The following is a 20,700-nucleotide window of genomic DNA, read 5'->3' as shown; positions in this document are numbered from 1 at the left end:
CAAGCAAAAGCTGAGAGAGTTCAGCACCACCAAACCAGCTTTACAACAAATGCTAAAGGAACTTCTCTAGGCAAGAAACACAACAGAAGGAAAAGACCTACAATAACGAACCCAAAACAATTTAGAAAATGGGAATAGGAACATACATATCGATAATTACCTTAAATGTAAATGGACTAAATGCTCCCACCAAAAGACACAGAGTGGCTGAATGGATACAAAAACAACACCCATATATATGCTGTCTACAAGAGACCCACTTCAGACCTAGAGACACATACAGACTGAAAGTAAGGGGATGGAAAAAGATATTCCATGCAAATGGAAACCAAAAGAAAGCTGGAGTAGCAATTCTCATATCAGACAAAATACACTTTAAAATAAAGACTACTAGAAGAGACAAAGAAGGACACTACATAATGATCAAGGGATCGATCCAAGAAGAAGATATAACAATTGTAAATATTTATGCACCAAACATAGGAGCACCTCAATACATAAGGCAAATACTAACAGCCATAAAAGGAGAAATCGACAGTAACACAATCATAGTAGGGGACTTTAACACCCCACTTTCACCAATGGACAGATCATCCAAAATGAAAATAAATAAGGAAACACAAGCTTTAAATGATACATTAAACAACATGGACTTAATTGATATTTATAGGACATTCCATCCAAAAACAACAGAATGCACATTTTTCTCAAGTGCTCATGGAACATTCTCTAGGATAGACCATATCTTGGGTCACAAATGAAGCTTTGGTAAATTTAAGAAAATTGAAATTGTATCAAGTATCTTTTCCAACCACAATGCTATGAGACTAGATATCAATTACAGGAAAAGAGCTGTAAAAAATGCAAACACATGGAGGCTAAACAATACACTACTTAATAACGAAGTGATCACTGAAGAAATCAAAGAGGAAATTAAAAAATACCTAGAAACAAATGACAATGGAGACACGACGGCCCAAAACCTATGGGACGCAGCAAAAGCAGTTCTAAGAGGGAAGTTTATAGCAATACAATCCCACCTTAAGAAACAGGAAACATCTAGAATAAACAACGTAACCTTGCACCTAAAGCAATTAGAGAAAGAAGAACAAAAACATCCCAAAGTTAGCCGAAGGAAAGAAATCATAAAAATCAGATCAGAAATAAATGAAAAAGAAATGAAGGAAACGATAGCAAAGATCAATAAAACTAAAAGCTGGTTCTTTGAGAAGATAAACAAAATTGATAAACCATTAGCCAGACTCATCAAGAGAAAAAGGGAGAAGACTCAAATCAATAGAATTAGAAATGAAAAAGGAGAAGTAACAACTGACACTGGAGAAATACAAAAGATCATGAGAGATTACTATAAGCAACTCTATGCCAATAAAATGGACAACCTGGAAGAAATGGACAAATTCTTAGAAATGCACAACCTGCCAAGACTGAATCAGGAGGAAGAAATAGAAAGTATGAACTGACCAATCACAAGCACTGAAATTGAAACTGTGATAAAAAATCTTCCAACAAACAAAAGCCCAGGACCAGATGGCTTCACAGGCGAATTCTATCAAGCACTTAGAGAAGAGATAACACCTATCCTTCTCAAACGCTTCCAAAATATAGCAGAGGGAGGAACACTCCCAAACTCATTCTATGAGGCCACCATCACCTTGATACCAAAACCAGACAAGGATGTCACAAAGAAAGAAAACTACAGGCCAATATTACTGATGAACATAGACGCAAAAATCCTCAACAAAATACTAGCAAACAGAATCCAACAGCACATTAAAAGGATCATACACCATGATCGAGTGGGGTTTATTCCAGGAATGCAAGGATTCTTCAATATACGCAAATCAATCAACGTGATACACCATATTAACAAATTGAAGGAGAAAAACCATATGATCATCTCAATAGATGCAGAGAAAGCTTTCGACAAAATTCAACACCCATTTATGATAAAAACCCTGCAGAAAGTAGGCATAGAGGGAACTTTCCTCAACATAATAAAGGCCATATATGACAAACCCACAGCCAGCATCATCCTCAATGGTGAAAAACTGAAACCATTTCCACTAAGATCAGGAACAAGACAAGGTTGCCCACTCTCACCACTCTTATTCAACATGGATTTGGAAGTTTTAGCCACAGCAATCAGAGAAGAAAAGGAAATAAAAGGAATCCAAATCGGAAAAGAAGAAGTAAAGCTGTCACTGTTTGCAGATGACATGATACTATACATAGAGAATCCTAAAGATTCTACCAGAAAACTACTAGAGCTAATCAATGAATTTGGTAAAGTTGCAGGATACAAAATTAATGCACAGAAATCTCTGGCATTCCTAAATACTAATGATGAAAAATCTGAAAGTGAAATCAAGGAAACACTCCCATTTACCATTGCAACAAAAAGAATAAAATATCTAGGAATAAACCTACCTAAGGAGACAAAAGACCTGTATGCAGAAAATTATAAGACACTGATGAAAGAAATTAAAGATGATACAAATAAATGGAGAGATGTACCATGTTCTTGGATTGGAAGAATCAACATTGTGAAAATGACTCTACTACCCAAAGCAATCTACAGATTCAATGCAATCCCTATCAAACTACCACTGGCATTTTTCACAGAACTAGAACAAAAAAATTTCACAATTTGTATGGAAACACAAAAGACCCTGAATAGCCAAAGCAATCTTGATAACGAAAAATGGACCTGGAGGAATCAGGCTCCCTGACTTCAGACTATACTACAAAGCTACAGTAATCAAGACAGTATGGTACTGGCACAAAAACAGAAAGATAGATCAATGGAACAGGATAGAAAGCCCAGAGATAAACCCACGCACATATGGTCACCTTATCTTTGATAAAGGAGGCAGGAATGTACAGTGGAGAAAGGACAGTCTCTTCAATAAGTGGTGCTGGGAAAACTGGATAGGGACATGTAAAAGTATGAGATTAGATCACTCCCTAACACCATACACAAGAGTAAGCTCAAAATGGATTAAAGACCTAAATGTAAGGCCAGAAACTATCAAACTCTTAGAGGAAAACATAGGCAGAACACTCTATGACATAAATCACAGCAAGATCCTTTTGGACCCACCTCCTAGAGAAATGGAAATAAAGACAAAAATAAACACATGGGACCTAATGAAACTTCAAAGCTTTTGCACAGCAAAGGAAACCATAAACAAGACCAAAAGACAACCCTCAGAATGGGAGAAAATATTTGCAAATGAAGCAACTGACAAAGGATTAATCTCCAAAATTTATAAGCAGCTCATGCAGCTCAATAACAAAAAAACAAACAACCCAATCCAAAAATGGGCAGAAGACCTAAATAGACATTTCTCCAAAGAAGATATACAGACTGCCAACAAACACATGAAAGAATGCTCAACGTCTTTACTCATTAGAGAAATGCAAATCAAAACTACAATGAGATATCATCTCACACCAGTCAGAATGGCCATCATCAAAAAATCTAGAAACAATAAATGCTGGAGAGGGTGTGGAAAAAAGGGAACACTCTTGCACTGCTGGTGGGAATGTGAATTGGTACAGCCACTATGGAGAACGGTATGGAGGTTCCTTAAAAAACTACAAATAGAACTACCATATGACCCAGCAATCCCACTACTGGGCATATACCCTGAGAAAACCATAATTCAAAAAGAGACATGTACCAAAATGTTCATAGCAGCCCTATTTACAATAGCCCGGAGATGGAAACAACCTAAGTGTCCATCATCGGATGAATGGATAAAGAAGATGTGGCACATATATACAATGGAATATTACTCAGCCATAAAAAGAAATGAAATTGAGCTATTTGTAATGAGGTGGATGGACCTAGAGTCTGTCATACAGAGTGAAGTAAGTCAGAAAGAGAAAGACAAATACTGTTTGCTGACACATATATATGGAATTTAAGAAAAAAAAATGTCATGAAGAACATAGGGGTAAGACAGGAATAAAGACACAGACCTACTTGAGAATGGTCTTGAGGATATGGGGAGGGGGAAGGGTAAGCTGTGACAAAGCGAAAGAGCGGCATGGACATATATACACTACCAAACGTAAGGTAGATAGATAGTGGGAAGCAGCCGCATAGCACAGGGAGATCAGCTCGGTGCTTTGTGACCACCTGGAGGGGTGGGATAGGGAGGGTGGGAGGGAGACACAAAAGGGAGGGGATATGGGTACATATGTATATGAAATGAAGAGGTGAGAGCTTTGGAAAGAAATCTCCATAGTAGTACCTTTGACTCTTTGGCTGAATACTAATTTGCATGTGCATGGGTGAAACTCAATGAGATTAAACAAAAATAATTTCTGAGGAAACAACAATCTAGGGAACTATAAACTGAACAATTCCTTGAAGATTGCACAGGGCCAGAAACTGCTGAAATTCCCACCAGTCAGGGTGAAGAGATTATGACTATGCTAATACAGACAAGCATTGACTAAAAACCCCAAATAGGTCACAGCTTAGTAGTAAGTCTAATCTAGCCCTAGAGGAGAAAATAACTCTAGATCTGCCTTCCATCCCCCCAAACCTTGAAAAGATCAAACTGATTCACAAGTCTCTTAACTGAATGTAAGAACAAAGTCCAACACTCTTTAAAGGAATATAAAAAACCCAGCACTCAATAATAAAATTCACACTGTCTAGTGTCCAATAAAAAATTACTACACATGTGAAGAAGCAGGAGTATGTGAACTATAATTAGGAGAAGACTCAGTCAATAGAAACAAGCCTAAAAATGAGAGATGAAAGAATTAGAAGATAAAAAAGTTAAAACTGTTAGTTTAAAAATGTTCAAGGATTTAAATAAGAGGAATATAAGAAAATAAATAATTTTTTTAAAAAAAGAACAAAATAGGGCCTCCCTGGTGGCGCAAGTGGTTGGGAGTCCGCCTGCCGATGCAGGGGATACGGGTTCGTGCCCCGGTCTGGGAGGATCCCATATGCCGCGGAGCGGCTGGGCCCGTGAGCCATGGCCGCTGGGCCTGCGCATCCGGAGCCTGTGCTCCGCAACGGGAGAGGCCACAACAGTGAGAGGCCCACATACCGCAAAAAAAAAAGAAAAAAAAAAAAAAAAAAAGAACAAAATAAAGAGATTGTCAATGGATAAAAAAGCAAGACCTAACTATTAGGTGTCTACATCACTTTCAATATAAAAACACAGAGAGACTAAAGAAGAGAAAAAGATATAATAGGCAAAAATAATCTTAAAAAAATGGGAGTGGTATGTCAGTATCAGACAAAGTAGACTTCCAGAAAAGAAATATTACCAGGGATAAAAATAAGTCATTTTATAATGATAAGTAGATTCATTCAACAAGAAGACATAAAAAATTAATGTATATAAACCAAATAACACAGATGCAAATTACATGATTAAAAAATTAGAATTGAAAGGAGGAATTGACAAATCCACAATCATTCTTAGAGATCTGAGGACTCCTCCCCCCTTAATTGACAGAATAATCAGACAGAAAATCAATAAAGATATAAAAGAAGTAAACAGTACTATCAACAAAGCTGTAATAATCCATATTTGTAGGACTGCAAAATACATGTTGTTTTCAAGTGCACATGGAATAATCACCAAGACAGACCATATATTAGGTCATAAAATAAGTCTTAGTAAATGTAAAAGAATTCAGAGTATGTTCTCAAAACAAAATGGAATTAAATTCAAAATTAATAAATAAAAGAAAGATATGTAGAAAATCCCCAAATATTTAGAATTTGAAATACCTACTTCTAATCTACCCAGGGGTCAAAAGAAAAATCACAAGGGAAATTACCAAATATTTTGAACTAAATGAAAATAAGAACACAGTATGTTAAAATGTGTGGGATGTGGTTAAGGCAATGCTTACTACTAGGGAAAAGTGCTTAAAGCTGATGACTTAAGAAGCAAAAAAAGAGAGCAGATGTAAAGAAGAAAGGAAATAACAAAGAAGAGAAAGGAAATCAATAAAACAGAAAACAAAAGCTAGCTCTTTTCAAAAGAAAATTTTTTAATTGAAAAACATCAAGCCAGATGTATCAAGGAAGAAAATATAAAAGACATAAATTACCAATATTAGAGAAGAAAGAACAGAAACAATTCAAACAGGTGAATGGCTAAGCAAATTGTGGTAAATCTGTAATGAAATACTACTCAGCCAAAAAAAAAGAAATAACTACTAATACAGGCAACATGGATGAGTCTCAAAAACAATACATGGGTAAAAGAATACCAAAGAGTTCATAATATCTGATTCCATTTATATGGAACTCCAGAAATTAAACCTATACTGACTGAAAGCAGACCTATGGCCACTCAGGACCAAGTCAAGAGTGAGGATTAACTGGGAAGGGGCATACGTGCCTGTTTTTGCTTAATGGAAACGTTCTATATCTAACTATGATGGTATAAGAACATACACAAGTGTCAAAACTCAAACTATACACAACAAAATGTACCCTTCGGTTAATTTAAAAAATAAGATTTAGTTGAGCTTAGTGCTAATTTCAGACCACTGTTTGGATCAAGTACTTCTAGCATTCATTCTACATACCTTTATTCGCCAGTTGTCACCGATATCCTCTTTAATTCGGCTTAACCAAGATTCATTGAACCAAGCTACATCACTACAACAAAAATACAAATGTTGAACATTAAAATGTTTTTATTACATGAAAAATACCAAATTTAATCAACAGATTCAAAGTTATTTTCCATCTTAAAGCCTGTCCTTAATAAGAATAGTAAATATTATTTAAAATGAACCCGCTGAATTTTTTGTTATTCCTAAGGGTTTCTTTTGGAATTTCTCATAGTAAATTAATTAAGACATTAACATCTTCAATTTAACAAACATTTACTAAATATCTCATACTAGGCACCCTGGTAGGTAGATGTAAAAGTCCCAATCCTAAAGGGAAAAAAAAGGAAAACATTTCAACATGTCTACTATGTATCAAGCACTGTGCTTGATGTTTTTTCATATTACTTCACTTAAATATCATAGTCACTTGGCAAAGCATCCATTATTTCCAATCTTACTCCTCAGTGAACTGAGAATAAGACAATAATTTGCCCCAAGTGACACTAGTACATGGCAAAGTTTAGTATTAAGTCCGATATTGACATTGAAGGCCAAGACAAAGAATTGCTATATCAAATTTTTATGTATTCAATAAGGCCTTGAAGAATAACACCTGATTATAAATAGTGAACTACATTAATAGATTATATTCTAAAGAAATACTTGGATGCTTACTCTGAGTAAGAGTAAAATGAAGGTGAATAAGTTATTATCCTGACTCTCAGAGAAATAGCTAATAAAGGGAGAAAGTAAAGAGCACAAATAACTATACTCAAAGGAGAATGTGATAAATGCTTTAAAGAGTAAACGAACACCAAGAAATCACAGAATATTAGTACTAGAAGAGGTCTTAGAGGTCTTACCTAAATTTTTACTTTACAGATAAGCCAACTAAAGTGAGGGCAGAAATTAAAGAGGTTATTTCCAAGGAGGTATCCTGAATTTAAAGATGCAAAGCTGAAAACAGTGCCTAGTTTTTCATCAATCATTCTGCCTCAGATGTGCTAAAACAGAAGATGTCACTTCTGACTACAGTAACCAGAAATGGCTTCACCATTTTCAATTCATTCTTTGGAATTTGTAACCATTTTCTTTTGAGCAAATTAATGTTAATTATTTTCGACTTTTCTCAGATGCTAAGGCTATAATTACCAAAATAACTTGGCTAAGTGTATAAATGGTATATTTCTAACCAGGTATTTACCTGAAAAGACTGAATTTATTTAGTTAATGAGTCAAAACTCTCAAAGTAAATTTACTTTCTTTTAACATCAGTTTAAGTTGAAGAGGTATGCCAGTTGCAATGCTTAATTTTATATGTCAATTTGGCAGGGCCCCAGTACCCATATATTTGGTCAAACATGCTTGGATGTTGTAGTGAAGATGTATTTTAAATGAGATTAACATGTAAATCAGTAGACTCTGAGTAAAGCTAATTACCCTCCATAATGTGGGTGGGCCTCATCCAATCAGCTGAAGGCCTTAAGAAAATGACTGACCTCCCCTGAGAAAGAGTAAATTCTGCCAGTAGACTGCCTGTCGACTCTAGCTGCAACATCAACTCCTCCCTAGATCTCCAGCCTGCTGGTCTACCTAGTCTGTGGGTTTTGGAGTTGCCAGCCTGCACAATCACGTGAGCCAGTTCTTAAAATTTCTCTCTCATCGTGTGTGTGTGTGTGTGTGTGTGTGTGTACATATACACATGCATATATATACATATCTTATCGGTTCTATTTCTTTGGAGAACCCTGACTACCTACTACACTTGTCTTCTGACCCTAAAAAAAATCTTCATATAAGATTCTATAATTCTGTAATTCCATTGTAATTACCTTTAGAAAATGGATCTAGAGATAACCTCTTCTAGTGTTTCCTCCTTTTGTCTTGCATTCCTACTTGTCTTCCTTCCCATCTCAAATCAGCTTTAGCCCTATGTCTTAGAGTGTGCTCAGGCTGCTACAGCAAAATACCACACGCTAGATGGCTTAAACAACAGAAATTTATTCCTCACAGTTCTGGAGGCCGGAAGTCCAAAATCAAGATGCTAGTAAGGTAGGTTTCATTCTGAGATCTCTAGTTGCTACCATCTTGCTGTGTGCTCACATGACCTCTTTTTTGTATGTTTATAGACAGAGAGTGAGCTCTCTGAATTCGCTTCTTATAAGGAGTTCAATCCTACTGGATCATGTCTCCCCACTTTTATGACCTCATTTAACTTTAATTACTTCTGTATAGACCCCATCTTCAATATAGTTAAACTGGGGATTTGGGCTTCAACATAGGAATTTTAAAGGGACACAAACATTCAGTCCATAATACCCTAACTGAGAAATACTTTCTAACTTCTCCAAAGAAATCTAACACTTGTTCTCTTATAAACAAATCCAACCTTCTCAAACAATTATGATTGCAGCCTATCTTTCCCACTATTAAACTTTATATCCAACCTCAGAACATTCAGGACATATCCTTCTTTTACGTTTTTGCACTGCCACATCTACATGCTTTAACTAGACTCTTGGCCCCAATAATTAGCTCCTTTTTTTTAGTATTTCCCAGAACTTCAATGAAACTTAAGAGACACCAAATAAGAAGGGAATGCAAGACTAAGGAAGTGAAATATGGTCTAACTGCTTTCTAATAAAACTAAGTAAGAAACACTACAGGATTATTTTTTAACTCCACCCATCGTATTAGTCTTCACAATTCTACCAACTAAATATAGGTAGTAATTAACACCTACTGGTTACTAGACACAACATAGCTATGTTGCTTCAGTGGACACCCTGACACCATTCTTCGTAAATAATCAAAAGGCCTTGTGCACTTAACACATCAGATTGTGATCTGTACTTTGGACATGCACATCTGGCCTCTCATTTATTAAGACTCCAAAGTAAAAATCTATCAGGAGGGGTTCAAGATACTACGCTGAAATGATTACAGTTGACTGAGGGCACTGGCTTGAGTCAGGCCAAAGTGATAAAAATCTTGGCTGTGCTATTTTACTCATTATTTGACTTACTGAAGTCATTTCACCTTTATAAACCTCTGTCTCCTCACCTATAAACTGAGAATAAAAATAATGCCTACCTCACAAAACAGTAATAAAAATTAAATGAAATACCATATGTATAGGGTATAGAACCATGTCTTACATTTAGTAAATACTCATATGTTGGCTTTCATGATTTATTATTTTAAATGCTCAAATATCTGCTGAATGAATGAATGAACAAGTAAGTGCATGATACTTGAGGTCTCTGGATATTCTACATTCTGTCTCATTCTTCTCCCTCTCATAAAAATGTCTAGTCAAAGACAACAGAAAAAAGCAGAGAAATTATCTGGTGCTTAAAGTGACAAAGCTAAAAAGTAGCATGCACTATTTATAGCTGTTATGGGTTGAATTATGTCCCCAAAAAAGATATGTTCAAGGCTTAATCCCCGCTACCTGTGAATGTAACCTTATTTGGAAATAGGGTCTTTGCAGATGTAATCAAGTTAAGATGAGGTCACACTAAATTAGGGTGGACCCTAATCCATTATGACTGGTGTCCTTCTAAGAGGAGGAGAAGAGACACAGAGGGAAGACAGCCGTGTGAAGACGGAAACAAAGATTGGAGTTATGATGCCTCAAACTAAGGGATGCCTGGGGCTACCAGGGACTAGAAGCAGCAAGGCAGGATCCTGACCTAGAGGTTTTGAAGGGAGCACGGTCCAGCCAATACCTTGATATAGGACTTCTAACCTCCTGAACTCTTAAAGAACAAATTTTTGTTGTTTTAAGTCACCTAATCTGTGGCACTGTTATGGAAACCATGGGAAATGAATACAGTTGTAGTTATAATTTTTCCCCCATGTGTCTTTAAAATAACAACAGTTTCTGCATTTAAAAAAGAGATACATATTATGTATTAAGACTTAAGATAACAATTAAAGAACTGTAGAATCCTAGCAACAATTCCATGGTTCACCATGTCTAAGTCATATACTTTGGGAATTGATTTTTTTTTTCTTTTTTTGCGGTACGCGGGCCTCTCACTGTTGTGGCCTCTCCTGTTGTGGAGCACAGGCTCCGGACGCGCAGGCTCAGCAGCCATGGCTCATGGGCCTAGCCGCTCCGCGGCATGTGGGATCTTCCCAGACTGGGGCACGAACCTGTGTCCCCTGCACTGGCAGGCGGACTCTCAACCACTACGCCACCAGGGAAGCCCTGGGAAATGATTTTTAAGATTTTATTATTTAGAAGCATACCTGCCTCAGGTAACTAATGAAAGAATTATTCATTAGATTTTGCTACTTCCTTAAAAAGCAAATTTTTCCTTCTCATTTTCAGTAACAACTTTGATGTGAGTCACAACAGCCATCAACACAATACATAATAAATTGGAACATATATAAAATGCTTTGAAGTGTTCAAAGAAATAAGGTAAACTTTGCTTTTTTTAGCAGGAATATTATACACTGACCCAACTAGGAGAAAATGTATGCTATAAGTTTCACTGTCTGGATCCAGACTTCTGAAAAGCTTACAGAAGAGGAAGGGGGTTCAAAAAGAAAAATAAATTTAAATTGGCTCTTATACGACAAGGAGATGTAGACATCTAAGTACATGCAAAAACAGACAAATGAAACAAAAAAGAGGTTTAGGCCCAATTTTAGGTCACTGTCATTTGTTTTATGAAGAATGAGAGCTTTCTGATTGGTTGGCTATTTTATTATTCCTGCAGAAAAGCTATCAGAAGACAGTAAGAGACAAAAGAGAGAATAAAAAAAGAAAAATCAGAGAGAGACAGAGGATCAGCAGTAACAACAGAATCCAACACATTATGTAAGAATGAGTTGGTGATAAAGGATACAGTTTAACTAAAATTGACCTGACCCTACTCTAAACATCAGGTACAGTGCTAGCATACAGGAGGTCAAAGAGCCATATGTATCACCATATAATAGTAAAAACAGGTCTCATCTACTGTGTTGTGGTGTAGAGCTATTAAAGACACTTCAATACATATAAATGACATCTTTGGATGGCACTATTGAAGTGAGTGAATGCTCACTGGCCTTACACCTATACCAAAACAACGTAGCTGCATCTACACCAACACGCACAAGAATGAGAAAAGGCCAGGTCATACATTCTAATGACAAAAAACAATGATGACTTTCCCAAATCATCAAGAAAGGACCATATTCAGAATTCTTAGTTCTGACCAATTAAATCACTTTGAAACCAATTACGGTATAAATAAATAATTAAGAAACATTTTTCAGAAAGCAGGGGAGTAAGGCATATTTTAGAATGACTGCCAAAAAAAAAGTTAACATGCTAAATTTATCTTTTAAAGTGTTAATCTTGAGTTAAACATAAAATCTGTCTATTCAAATTAGATCATTTTGAAGCTCCAAGTAACTAAGATTATGATATTGTTTTGTTTTTCTAAGAGTGGTAAAGAATTTTTTCTAATCCATCTACAGAGTTTTTCAATGTCAATCATAAAAAACCTTTAAAAAATGATGGCAATAATTAAATAAATAATTTCTGATATATAAAACCATGTAGCAGAAATAGGAGTCTGGTCTCATTGAAGATATATTACCATGAAAGTAAGCTAATACAAAATCAGTATGACTATTAATTAATAAATTATGACCAAAGGGCTTCCCAGGTGGCACAGTGGTTAAGAATCCACCTGCCAGTGCAGGGGATACGGGTTCAAGCCCTGGCCAGGGAAGATCCCACATGTCGTGGAGCGACAAATCCCGTGCACCACAACTATTTAAGCCCGTGTGCCTAGAGCCCATGCTCTGCAGCAAGATAAGCCATGACAATGAGAAGCCCACGCACGGCAATGAACAGTGGCCCCCGCTTGCTGAAACTAGAGAAAGCCCATGCACAGCAACGAAGACCCAACACAGCCAAAATAAATAAATAAATTAATTAATTAATTTAAAAAAATTATGACTACAGAATAGGCCCTGTTTGTCCTATTAAGAGTACAACTCATATTGTAGATATTATAACCCTAACCCTTATACAGTGTTTGGCAAAAATTACGAAATAATGGATTTAGGAAATTTTGATATTGTATAATTATATAAAAGGGGCCCAACCCAAACAGAATCACTTTACTGGTTAAGGTACCCAGCATTTGTGACTTAAAATGTCATTTACACAACATTTCATTATTGGTGGATTCATACAATTATGATTATTAATTCAATATAGATTTTAAATTTAATGTTTTTTCCAAATCCAGTATTTCATGCTTCAATTACCTCAAAAATAATAATCTCCATGTATTGATATCTTAAGATGACAACAGTATAACTGAAGGAAACATTACAGTATAAGAAATTATATCACTCATTTCACCTGTTTCTTTCTCAGTAGCTATAACTTGTGAACATGACCAGAACAAGTTTAAAATTAACATCTCTTGAATAGATAAGAATCCTGATGGCTCATTTAATTAAGATATATCTCTATGAACAAGCAAGAAATAATCAGGTGGTAAAATTTTTTGTTCCTTACATGCAAGAATGCCTTAGCAACATATGCCTGTCATCACCGGAAAGGATAAAGTTTCAATAACCTTTAGAATACAAGTCTAAATTTTCCTTGAAATTGGGTTTACAATTATTTCAGGAAGAGTGTGGAACACTACTTACATTTGATGAAGAACTTGTGCCATGGCAACTCCATTAGTCAGCTGTTTCACATCCTGACAAGGTGCAGCAGTATTGAATGTCTGCAGCTAAAATGACATAAAGCAAGTTACTTAACTGCTTTACTCCCCTCCCCCCTCAATTTATATATATGAATAAACACTAGAGAGAAAACTGTTTTGTTTAAATAGGCCCTGCCAAACAAATGAAATTATACTAATACGTTTCTACGACTGTTATATTTTTATAAGAATAAATACTTAACATTTCATAAAATCATTATCATACCTAATAGTCAAACATATTGATGTCATGTATGAAGTACTTCAATTTCTGAAAAACAGGTGTAGAACTCTTAAGATAGTAATAGTCTGTGTTTTGTCAATTTTTAGGAGAATAACATAATAAGATAACCTAACACCTGCAAGTTAAAATTTCACTCATATCAATTGGTAGGAAAACAAAAGCTAAAAACGTCAAGTCTAAAACGACCTAGTTAATCAATAAGCTCTAAATAAGGCAGGACTTCTGCCTGTTACCAACAGTTACCCTTAGAGCATGAACAGTCCAGGGCCCACCCATCACGTCAAGTTGTATCTATCTAATTTGGCTTTAGATGCTACTAACTTTTCAAATCTCTGTGTGTTAAACATTCATGTACATTTTAAAAATAGAAGTGAAACAGTGGCAACTCTTCCTAATAAGCAAATACAAGATAGAGGATTTTTTTTAAAGCAAATTGCAACAGAGCTCAATGGATTATATACTTTCTAGAAATCTAATCTCAATCCATAAATATCTTAAATTAAATATACTATGATTCTCTATTCCCTCACATATTCATCTCCTTTACTATTCAATTATAATTCCTTAGTTTACCACCATAATACACCTTTAGTGGTTGTTGTATTTTGAGATTCTACAAATCTGTCTCCATTATCCTAATACAAAATGGAAGAATGACACAAACTACGTAAATCTAGACACAGTTACTTTCAAAGCACAAAGATAAAGATACTTTACTGAGCTTCTACTCTACATAGGGCACTGTAGTATAGGAAGGAGTTACAAGGGAAAAACACCAGGTTTCCACTCTCAAGTAGCTTCAGTCCAGAGTTAAGGAGAGGAGAAAAAGACACAAATCGTTTGCAGAAGATGTCACTTCTAGTCTCATGACTGCGGTATGCACAAAATGTTCCGAAATATACAAGAGGCAACTAACCTAATTAGGGCTTGTATTTATTAAAGACTTCTTAAAGACTTATTTATTAAAGACTTATTAAAGACTTCTTAGAGATGATTCCAGTGGATGATCCTGAGTAAAGAAAGGGCCAGGGGAAGGAAACTTCAGGAAATAGCAACATGATAAAAGCACAAGTACAAGAAAAGACATGGTATTTTTAGGTAACATGCAGTTCAGTATTGCTGGATTTCTCTGCATGTTCAGTTGTTAAGGGAGACAACCAAGGAGGTAAAAAACAGGCATGGGTCAGAACTCCGGGTCATGGCAAGAAACTTGGAATTATCCTTAACAGTATTATCTATATCATGGGGAAACAGTAGAATAGTTTCTACCTCACAAGTTGGTTGTGAGAAATAAATTAGCAAACACAGTGTATTTAGATCAGTGCCTGGCACATGGTACAAACTCAACAGCTGTTAGCACATTAGCTATGAGTCAGGGTTTCTCAAAGTGTGGCATCTAAGAACAACATGTATCAGAATCTCCAGACAAATTAAATCAGAAAATCCCCAAGTGATTCTTATGCACATCAGTTCTTTAGAACCATTGCTCTGGGTGATGAAGAATCACTAAAGAGTAACAAGGAAGAGACATCTTTAGTATGTTTTGGATAGTAGCAAGAGTGACACAGAGAATGGGAGAGAGCAGCTTTATGTTTGCTCAGTTAGAAGGCTCCTGCAATGGTCTTTATGACAACATGGAATGCTAAGATTAGTTAGGGTAATGCTGACTAACAGGACAGCGTGAATTCATGGAATATTTAAATTATAAAATAAGAAGGATTTTGCAGTTGGGTGGATGTACAAGGAAGAAAAACCCCAGGGTTTAGGGCATCTTTAAAAGGAAGATAATCATATACATTCAGGTAAAATGTGGCTCCCACTTCTCAACCCTTCCTACTTACACATTACATCATTAAGTTTCTACAAGATGGATATGATTAGTGATTTTAAAAAGACAATTTCATGAGACACAGAATATTAGGCAAAACAATAAAGATATATGTAAAAGGAGTAAATACACTGAGTGCCTCATGGCCCACCATGCCCAGATTAAGATCAATTTCTTCTTTTTACAGCCATGAAAAGTATTTCTTGGAAGCTCTAAACTAGTTGCAAAATAAATTAGATAACAGAGAACGTCAATTCATTTGGCTAAATTGAAAGACTTTATAACCAAGAAGTGTGAATAAATTATAAAGCTCAGTGAGGGGAGTGAAGCCAAAGCAGTGGGACAAAAGAAAACGTACCCTTTCAGACTACTCTTCATAGAGGTGAAGATGCAAAAGTCTTTTGGTGAGTGACCCAAAAAGGACAAACAGGGCTTCCATCACTAAACACAGTGCTCTGGCAAATAGCATCTTACTTTCTTCTTTATTTTTAAATAAAGCAAACAATGAGAAATGTGGAAATGCTGTTCCTGAACTGCTTCAATATAAACGTCAAAGAAATCAAGGAGGAAAAGGGGTTTTCACCAGTGATACCCAACAAAAACTCAACTTTGGGTCAACCCTATTCTCAAATTATTCTCAAATTCTCTTCCTTCAGCTGCTCATTTCAGAAAGAGAATCACTGCTCTGAGTTTTAAGAACTTCATAAAAATGATTCAACCTTTTTTTTTTTTTTTTTTGGTAATTTGGGCATATGTTCGGTATTAGTTTTTCCCTCACCAGCATGTTGAAATCAAAGAATGAAAGAACCAAGTAAACCATTAAGAAAAGCCTGGTCTAGCACTCTAATTTTATTGAAGAAATTAAAGTCCAAAGATTTAAAATTTTCAAATGTCACAGAGCCAAAAGGCAGAATTAAATCTATCTTCACACACGTACTTCAAACTCTCTCTACCATGTAAATGATGCCCAAATTCATCCTTCAGCCCTGAATTTTTTGCTAAGTAGCAGTATAACATTTCTAAGAACTAATCATTTTAAGGTGAGCTCCAAATCATAAAATATAACTTTTAAAGAACTGCCAAAACAGGCATCTCTTCACCTAACCAACTTTTCTTGATGACCTTTCTGTTAAGGATGGTTCTATTGTCCTAGAACAATGTCCAGTACTGAAAGAACAGTTTACTACAAGCTGTCTTCTCACCTCCATCATAACGTTTTTTTAATCTCATATCTCCTACAACTTCCCCTCAACACGTAACATTACTTAGCTTGGCAGGGAGCACATTCATTAAGAGTCCAGGGATATCATGACAAAGGTGTCTTCCATTACCTTCTTTCAATCTATCCTCAAAGAAGACTATTACATTACTGCTAGAAGTTCTTCCCTGTGTCTGGAAAACTCATTTCTCTTGATTTCTACTTGTTGAAATTCATCAATCCTCTATGAAATAGTTAAAAATTTATCTAGCTATCTACAAAAACCTATATACTTAGTGGTGAATAACGAATGGTGAAATACTAGTCTCTGATGTCAGGACCAAGACAAGGATATTTACTATCATCACTTTGATTCAATGTTGTACTGCAGATCCTAGTCAGTTTTTGTTCCTGGGGATAAAGCAGAAAACAGGTCAGACGAGAGCTCTGACCCCAAAGTGCAAACGAGATGACTTCAGAAAATGTTAAGTGTTACAGACACAACAAAAAGGGGTTAACAGGTTACAATGGGATAGGAGTAGGGGACAGGTAAGTCACTCACTGTCACAGACTGTCTCTGAAAGATGACAAGAGACCCAAGAACTGAATGGTGAGAAGCCAGCCAGCCATTGGAAGAACTAGGAGGAGGATATTTTAGGAAGAGGGAAGAGAAGTTAAAAAGCCCTGGTGCATTTAAAAAAAAAAAAAAAAAAGAGCTTAACTTCAAGAAACAGAAAGTCAACACAGCATGGTGGGCACAGAGGAGTGTGGCATGAGGCCAGTTTGCAGAAAGTTGGGGAGGTGAGGTAAGACCAACTATGCAGTAGCTGACGAACAGCAAAGTTCACTGGGAATCATCCAGAGAGGTAAAGAAAAGCCTAGAGGCAGGAACCTAAGAAACTAAGGCAGAAGATAAGTTCACAAAGGAGCCATCAATTACGATAAGGATAATAAAATAGTTCCCAGTTTGCCAATCCCAGTACGTGAAGGCCTTAGAGAAAAGAGCTCAAGTGCAATGGACTGAGGAGTAAATAAAAGCTCAAAAAGTATAAAGGATGAGTACTTAAAAATGCAAGAAATATGACTGTGAAGGAAGGGGGGGAATACAGTGTAGCTTTAATAGGGAGTGATGGCTCTTTGTTTTTCTTTTTAAGAGAGGGAAGATTCGAGCAAGTTTACATGTGGAGAGGAAAGAGCTAATGGAAAGGAAAAAATAAATACCGAAAGGGGATAAATGACAGAGCAAAGTTTTAGAAGAGGTGAAAGAGGTGGATCTAGAGCCAGAGCCAAAGATAAGGAGGAGGTCGTTTTCCTGAAGGGGAGAAGGTTTGGGGCTCAAACAGGGTACTGATAAAGGTTTGCAAAGAGAAGTAAGAGAGGAACTGTGTGGTTATTCTTAATCGTGAAGCTGGGCAGTGTATGGGAACAGGAGGATTTGGCTGTAGCAGCATTTGAGAGGCAACAGTCTGCACGTTAATTCCATCTTCTCCATAGTGTTTCAGCAGCCTGAGAGAGAACTGGAGAAGCAAACAACCAGTTATACTCTGTCATTTATGATTCCTTATCTTTCCTTATATTATAAATAATATTTTTACATGGGACTTCCCTGGCAGTCCAGTGCTTAAGACTGTGCTCCCAATGCAGGGGGCACGGGTTCGATCCCTTGTGCGGGGGAACTAAGATTCAACATGCCACATGGCACAGCCAGAAAAAAAAAAAAAAATTAAATATAAATGAATAATATTTTTACAGTTTTTAAGGAATTTTACTTTCCATTATAAAAAATACAGGGCCTCCCTGGTGGCGCAGTGGTTAAGAGTCCGCCTGCCGATGCAGGGGATACGGGTTCGTGCCCCGGTCTGGGAGGATCCCATATGCCGCGGAGCGGCTGGGCCCGTGAGCCATGGCCGCTGGGCCTGCGCATCCGGAGCCTGTGCTCCGCAACGGGAGAGGCCACAACAGTGAGAGGCCCGCATACCGCAAAAAGAAAAAAAAAAAAATACACAGCTCTGCCTACCACATCAATTAAAATGGAAAATTCTTTGATTATTCTTGATATCTTTCTTCCTCAGTGTCTTATACAAAGTAGGAACTTCACTATTTATTAATACCGATTAAAACAATGGATACAATCACAAAATATTTTAAATTTTGAAATACAACTCAAGAAAATTCTATACTTCACCACCAACTCTCATATAAGTCAATGACATCATAAAGACTAAGTTTACTAGGTAAGTCAGATGTTTAGAGCAACAATGCAACAGATTAGGATACACCCTTTAATTAATCACTTGTTTAATAAAACACATCATTAGAAGTAATGTTGCCTTGTTTCATGACAGCCTTAAACATGGCATCTAAATCCCAATACTTCTTTTAAGTGAAAATATAGATGAACACTTAGCTAATTGCTTTTAACTCAGAAACTCCAGATATTGCATTCTACTTAAAGCAAAAGCTATTTACCTCCAGAGTGTAAAGGTTGCTATACATTACGGTTTATTTCCAATAAACTTCACACATTGTCAGAAACCTTCCCTAATTTCTCATTCTTTTGAATTACATGCATTGAGAGAGAGACAGGAAATCTCGTCAACGAATTACCGCCTCCTAATCCAGAGTGTTTACATTCCATTCTGCACACAGTCCCCTACACAAAACTAAACGACTGGTTTAGGGATGAGCATCATTGACAGCACCCTGTGGACCATCGAGCATCAACCTTGCCCAATGTGGGTTAGCAGCCACACCTGAATGTCAGCTCTCTCGGATCGCTGAGCACCTCCAAAAGGTGACAGAGACATTGTTTTGCTGGCGGGAATAGTGGGAACAGATCCTGCCCGTCCAAACCCAACAAATTAACAGAAATACTAAACGCGGATAAAGTGCAAACGAAAATGCCAAGTTCTTTTCTTTAAGGAAATGCTTGTCCATTGGAAGGGGAGGGGAACCAGTGAGAAAAGGGGAATACGAGCCCCCACCCCTAACATATCTCCTGATCCACGCAGGAAATACGTGGAAACATCTCTTCTAAGCGGCTTCTACAAAAATGGATGTTCTGGGGTCAGGGAGAAGCACTGATCCACGAACTAAAACCACCTATTGGTCGCCTGTGTCCAAGTAGAGGAAGGTGGTTGCAGTGGGAGGGAGGTTTCAGCGGGGGTCTTCACTCCCAAGTGGCACAAAGGTCACTATGGGAAGGCTGTTCAGCAGACGGAAGGCAAGGGTGTCGGTGGCCCAGAAAGTCTAGGGCTTGGGCGCAGGGCAGGGGCAGAAAATGGGAGAGCGGGGAGTTAAGGGATGGGCGCTTGGCTCCCGCCACAGCTGTTCGGAGCACGATCAGGGCGGTAAGACGAGCCTCCTCCGTCCCGCCCCCCAGAGCTCCCTTTACCCTCCCCCCGCCCTCAAAGACATAAACACAACGCACACTCACTTACGGACGCACACCTGCCCCGCGATCCGCAGGTGGCACTCTCGCGGTCAAGGGCGACTGGAGGCGCGGAGGGCAATGCGCGGAGTCCGGGGCGCAGGTGGTCCCCGCTGCTCCGCAGGCTCACCTGAGAGGTGCCAGTGACCAGGCACCCCCAAGACCTCTCCGCGGTCCCCCGGCACCCCTCGCCCCCTCGTACTCACCCAGATGATGAGGCTGTCGCACAGTGGCAGCTCGGACTGCGGAAGCGGCTGCGTCTCTTCCATGGCCGGGACTGCAGTCAACTACACCGCTGACACCAAAACCTCCCTCCTCCCCGCGCTCCGCCAGGCGCCGGTGTTGAGGACCTGCTCGCCCGACAGGAAAGCTCGGTAGCCAGGCCCAGCGCCCGCGCCGCTCACGCGCGAAGCCTCGCGCTGCCGACGTCGCCGGCGTAACCCCCTCCTCGCCGCTGCCCCTGCCCCGCCCCGCAGTTCGCCCCCTCCCCCGTCTGGCCCCGGCCGCGCTGCTCGGCACCTGAGCCCCGCCCCCTCCCCTCCCTTCCTCTCCCCGCCGTCCTCCCACCCCTCCTTCCCACTCCGGCACACCTCTCCCCTCCGCACTGAGTGACCTGGGCGCGTACCAGTCACAAAGAAGATA

The 20,700-nt window shown here is 38.0% G+C and overlaps 1 protein-coding gene across 1 annotated transcript in view; it reads right to left on the bottom strand.

Annotated features, from left to right (window-relative positions):
* HOOK1 (hook microtubule tethering protein 1) overlaps window positions 1-20,327 on the bottom strand; it is a 73,762-nt gene extending 53,435 nt beyond the window's left edge. The window contains exons 1-3 of the mRNA XM_060084118.1: window positions 20,265-20,327; window positions 13,300-13,385; window positions 6,595-6,667 (exon numbers count right to left, since the gene is read on the bottom strand). Coding sequence (XP_059940101.1) covers window positions 6,595-6,667; window positions 13,300-13,385; window positions 20,265-20,327 — 222 coding nt within the window. The remainder of the gene's footprint in view (window positions 1-6,594; window positions 6,668-13,299; window positions 13,386-20,264) is intronic.
* Window positions 20,328-20,700: the final 373 nt, after the last annotated feature.

Source organism: Mesoplodon densirostris, chromosome 2 (genome assembly GCF_025265405.1).
Source record: "Mesoplodon densirostris isolate mMesDen1 chromosome 2, mMesDen1 primary haplotype, whole genome shotgun sequence".
Classification (NCBI taxonomy): domain Eukaryota; kingdom Metazoa; phylum Chordata; class Mammalia; order Artiodactyla; family Ziphiidae; genus Mesoplodon; species Mesoplodon densirostris.
This window is presented reverse-complemented; position numbering and strand designations above follow the sequence as displayed.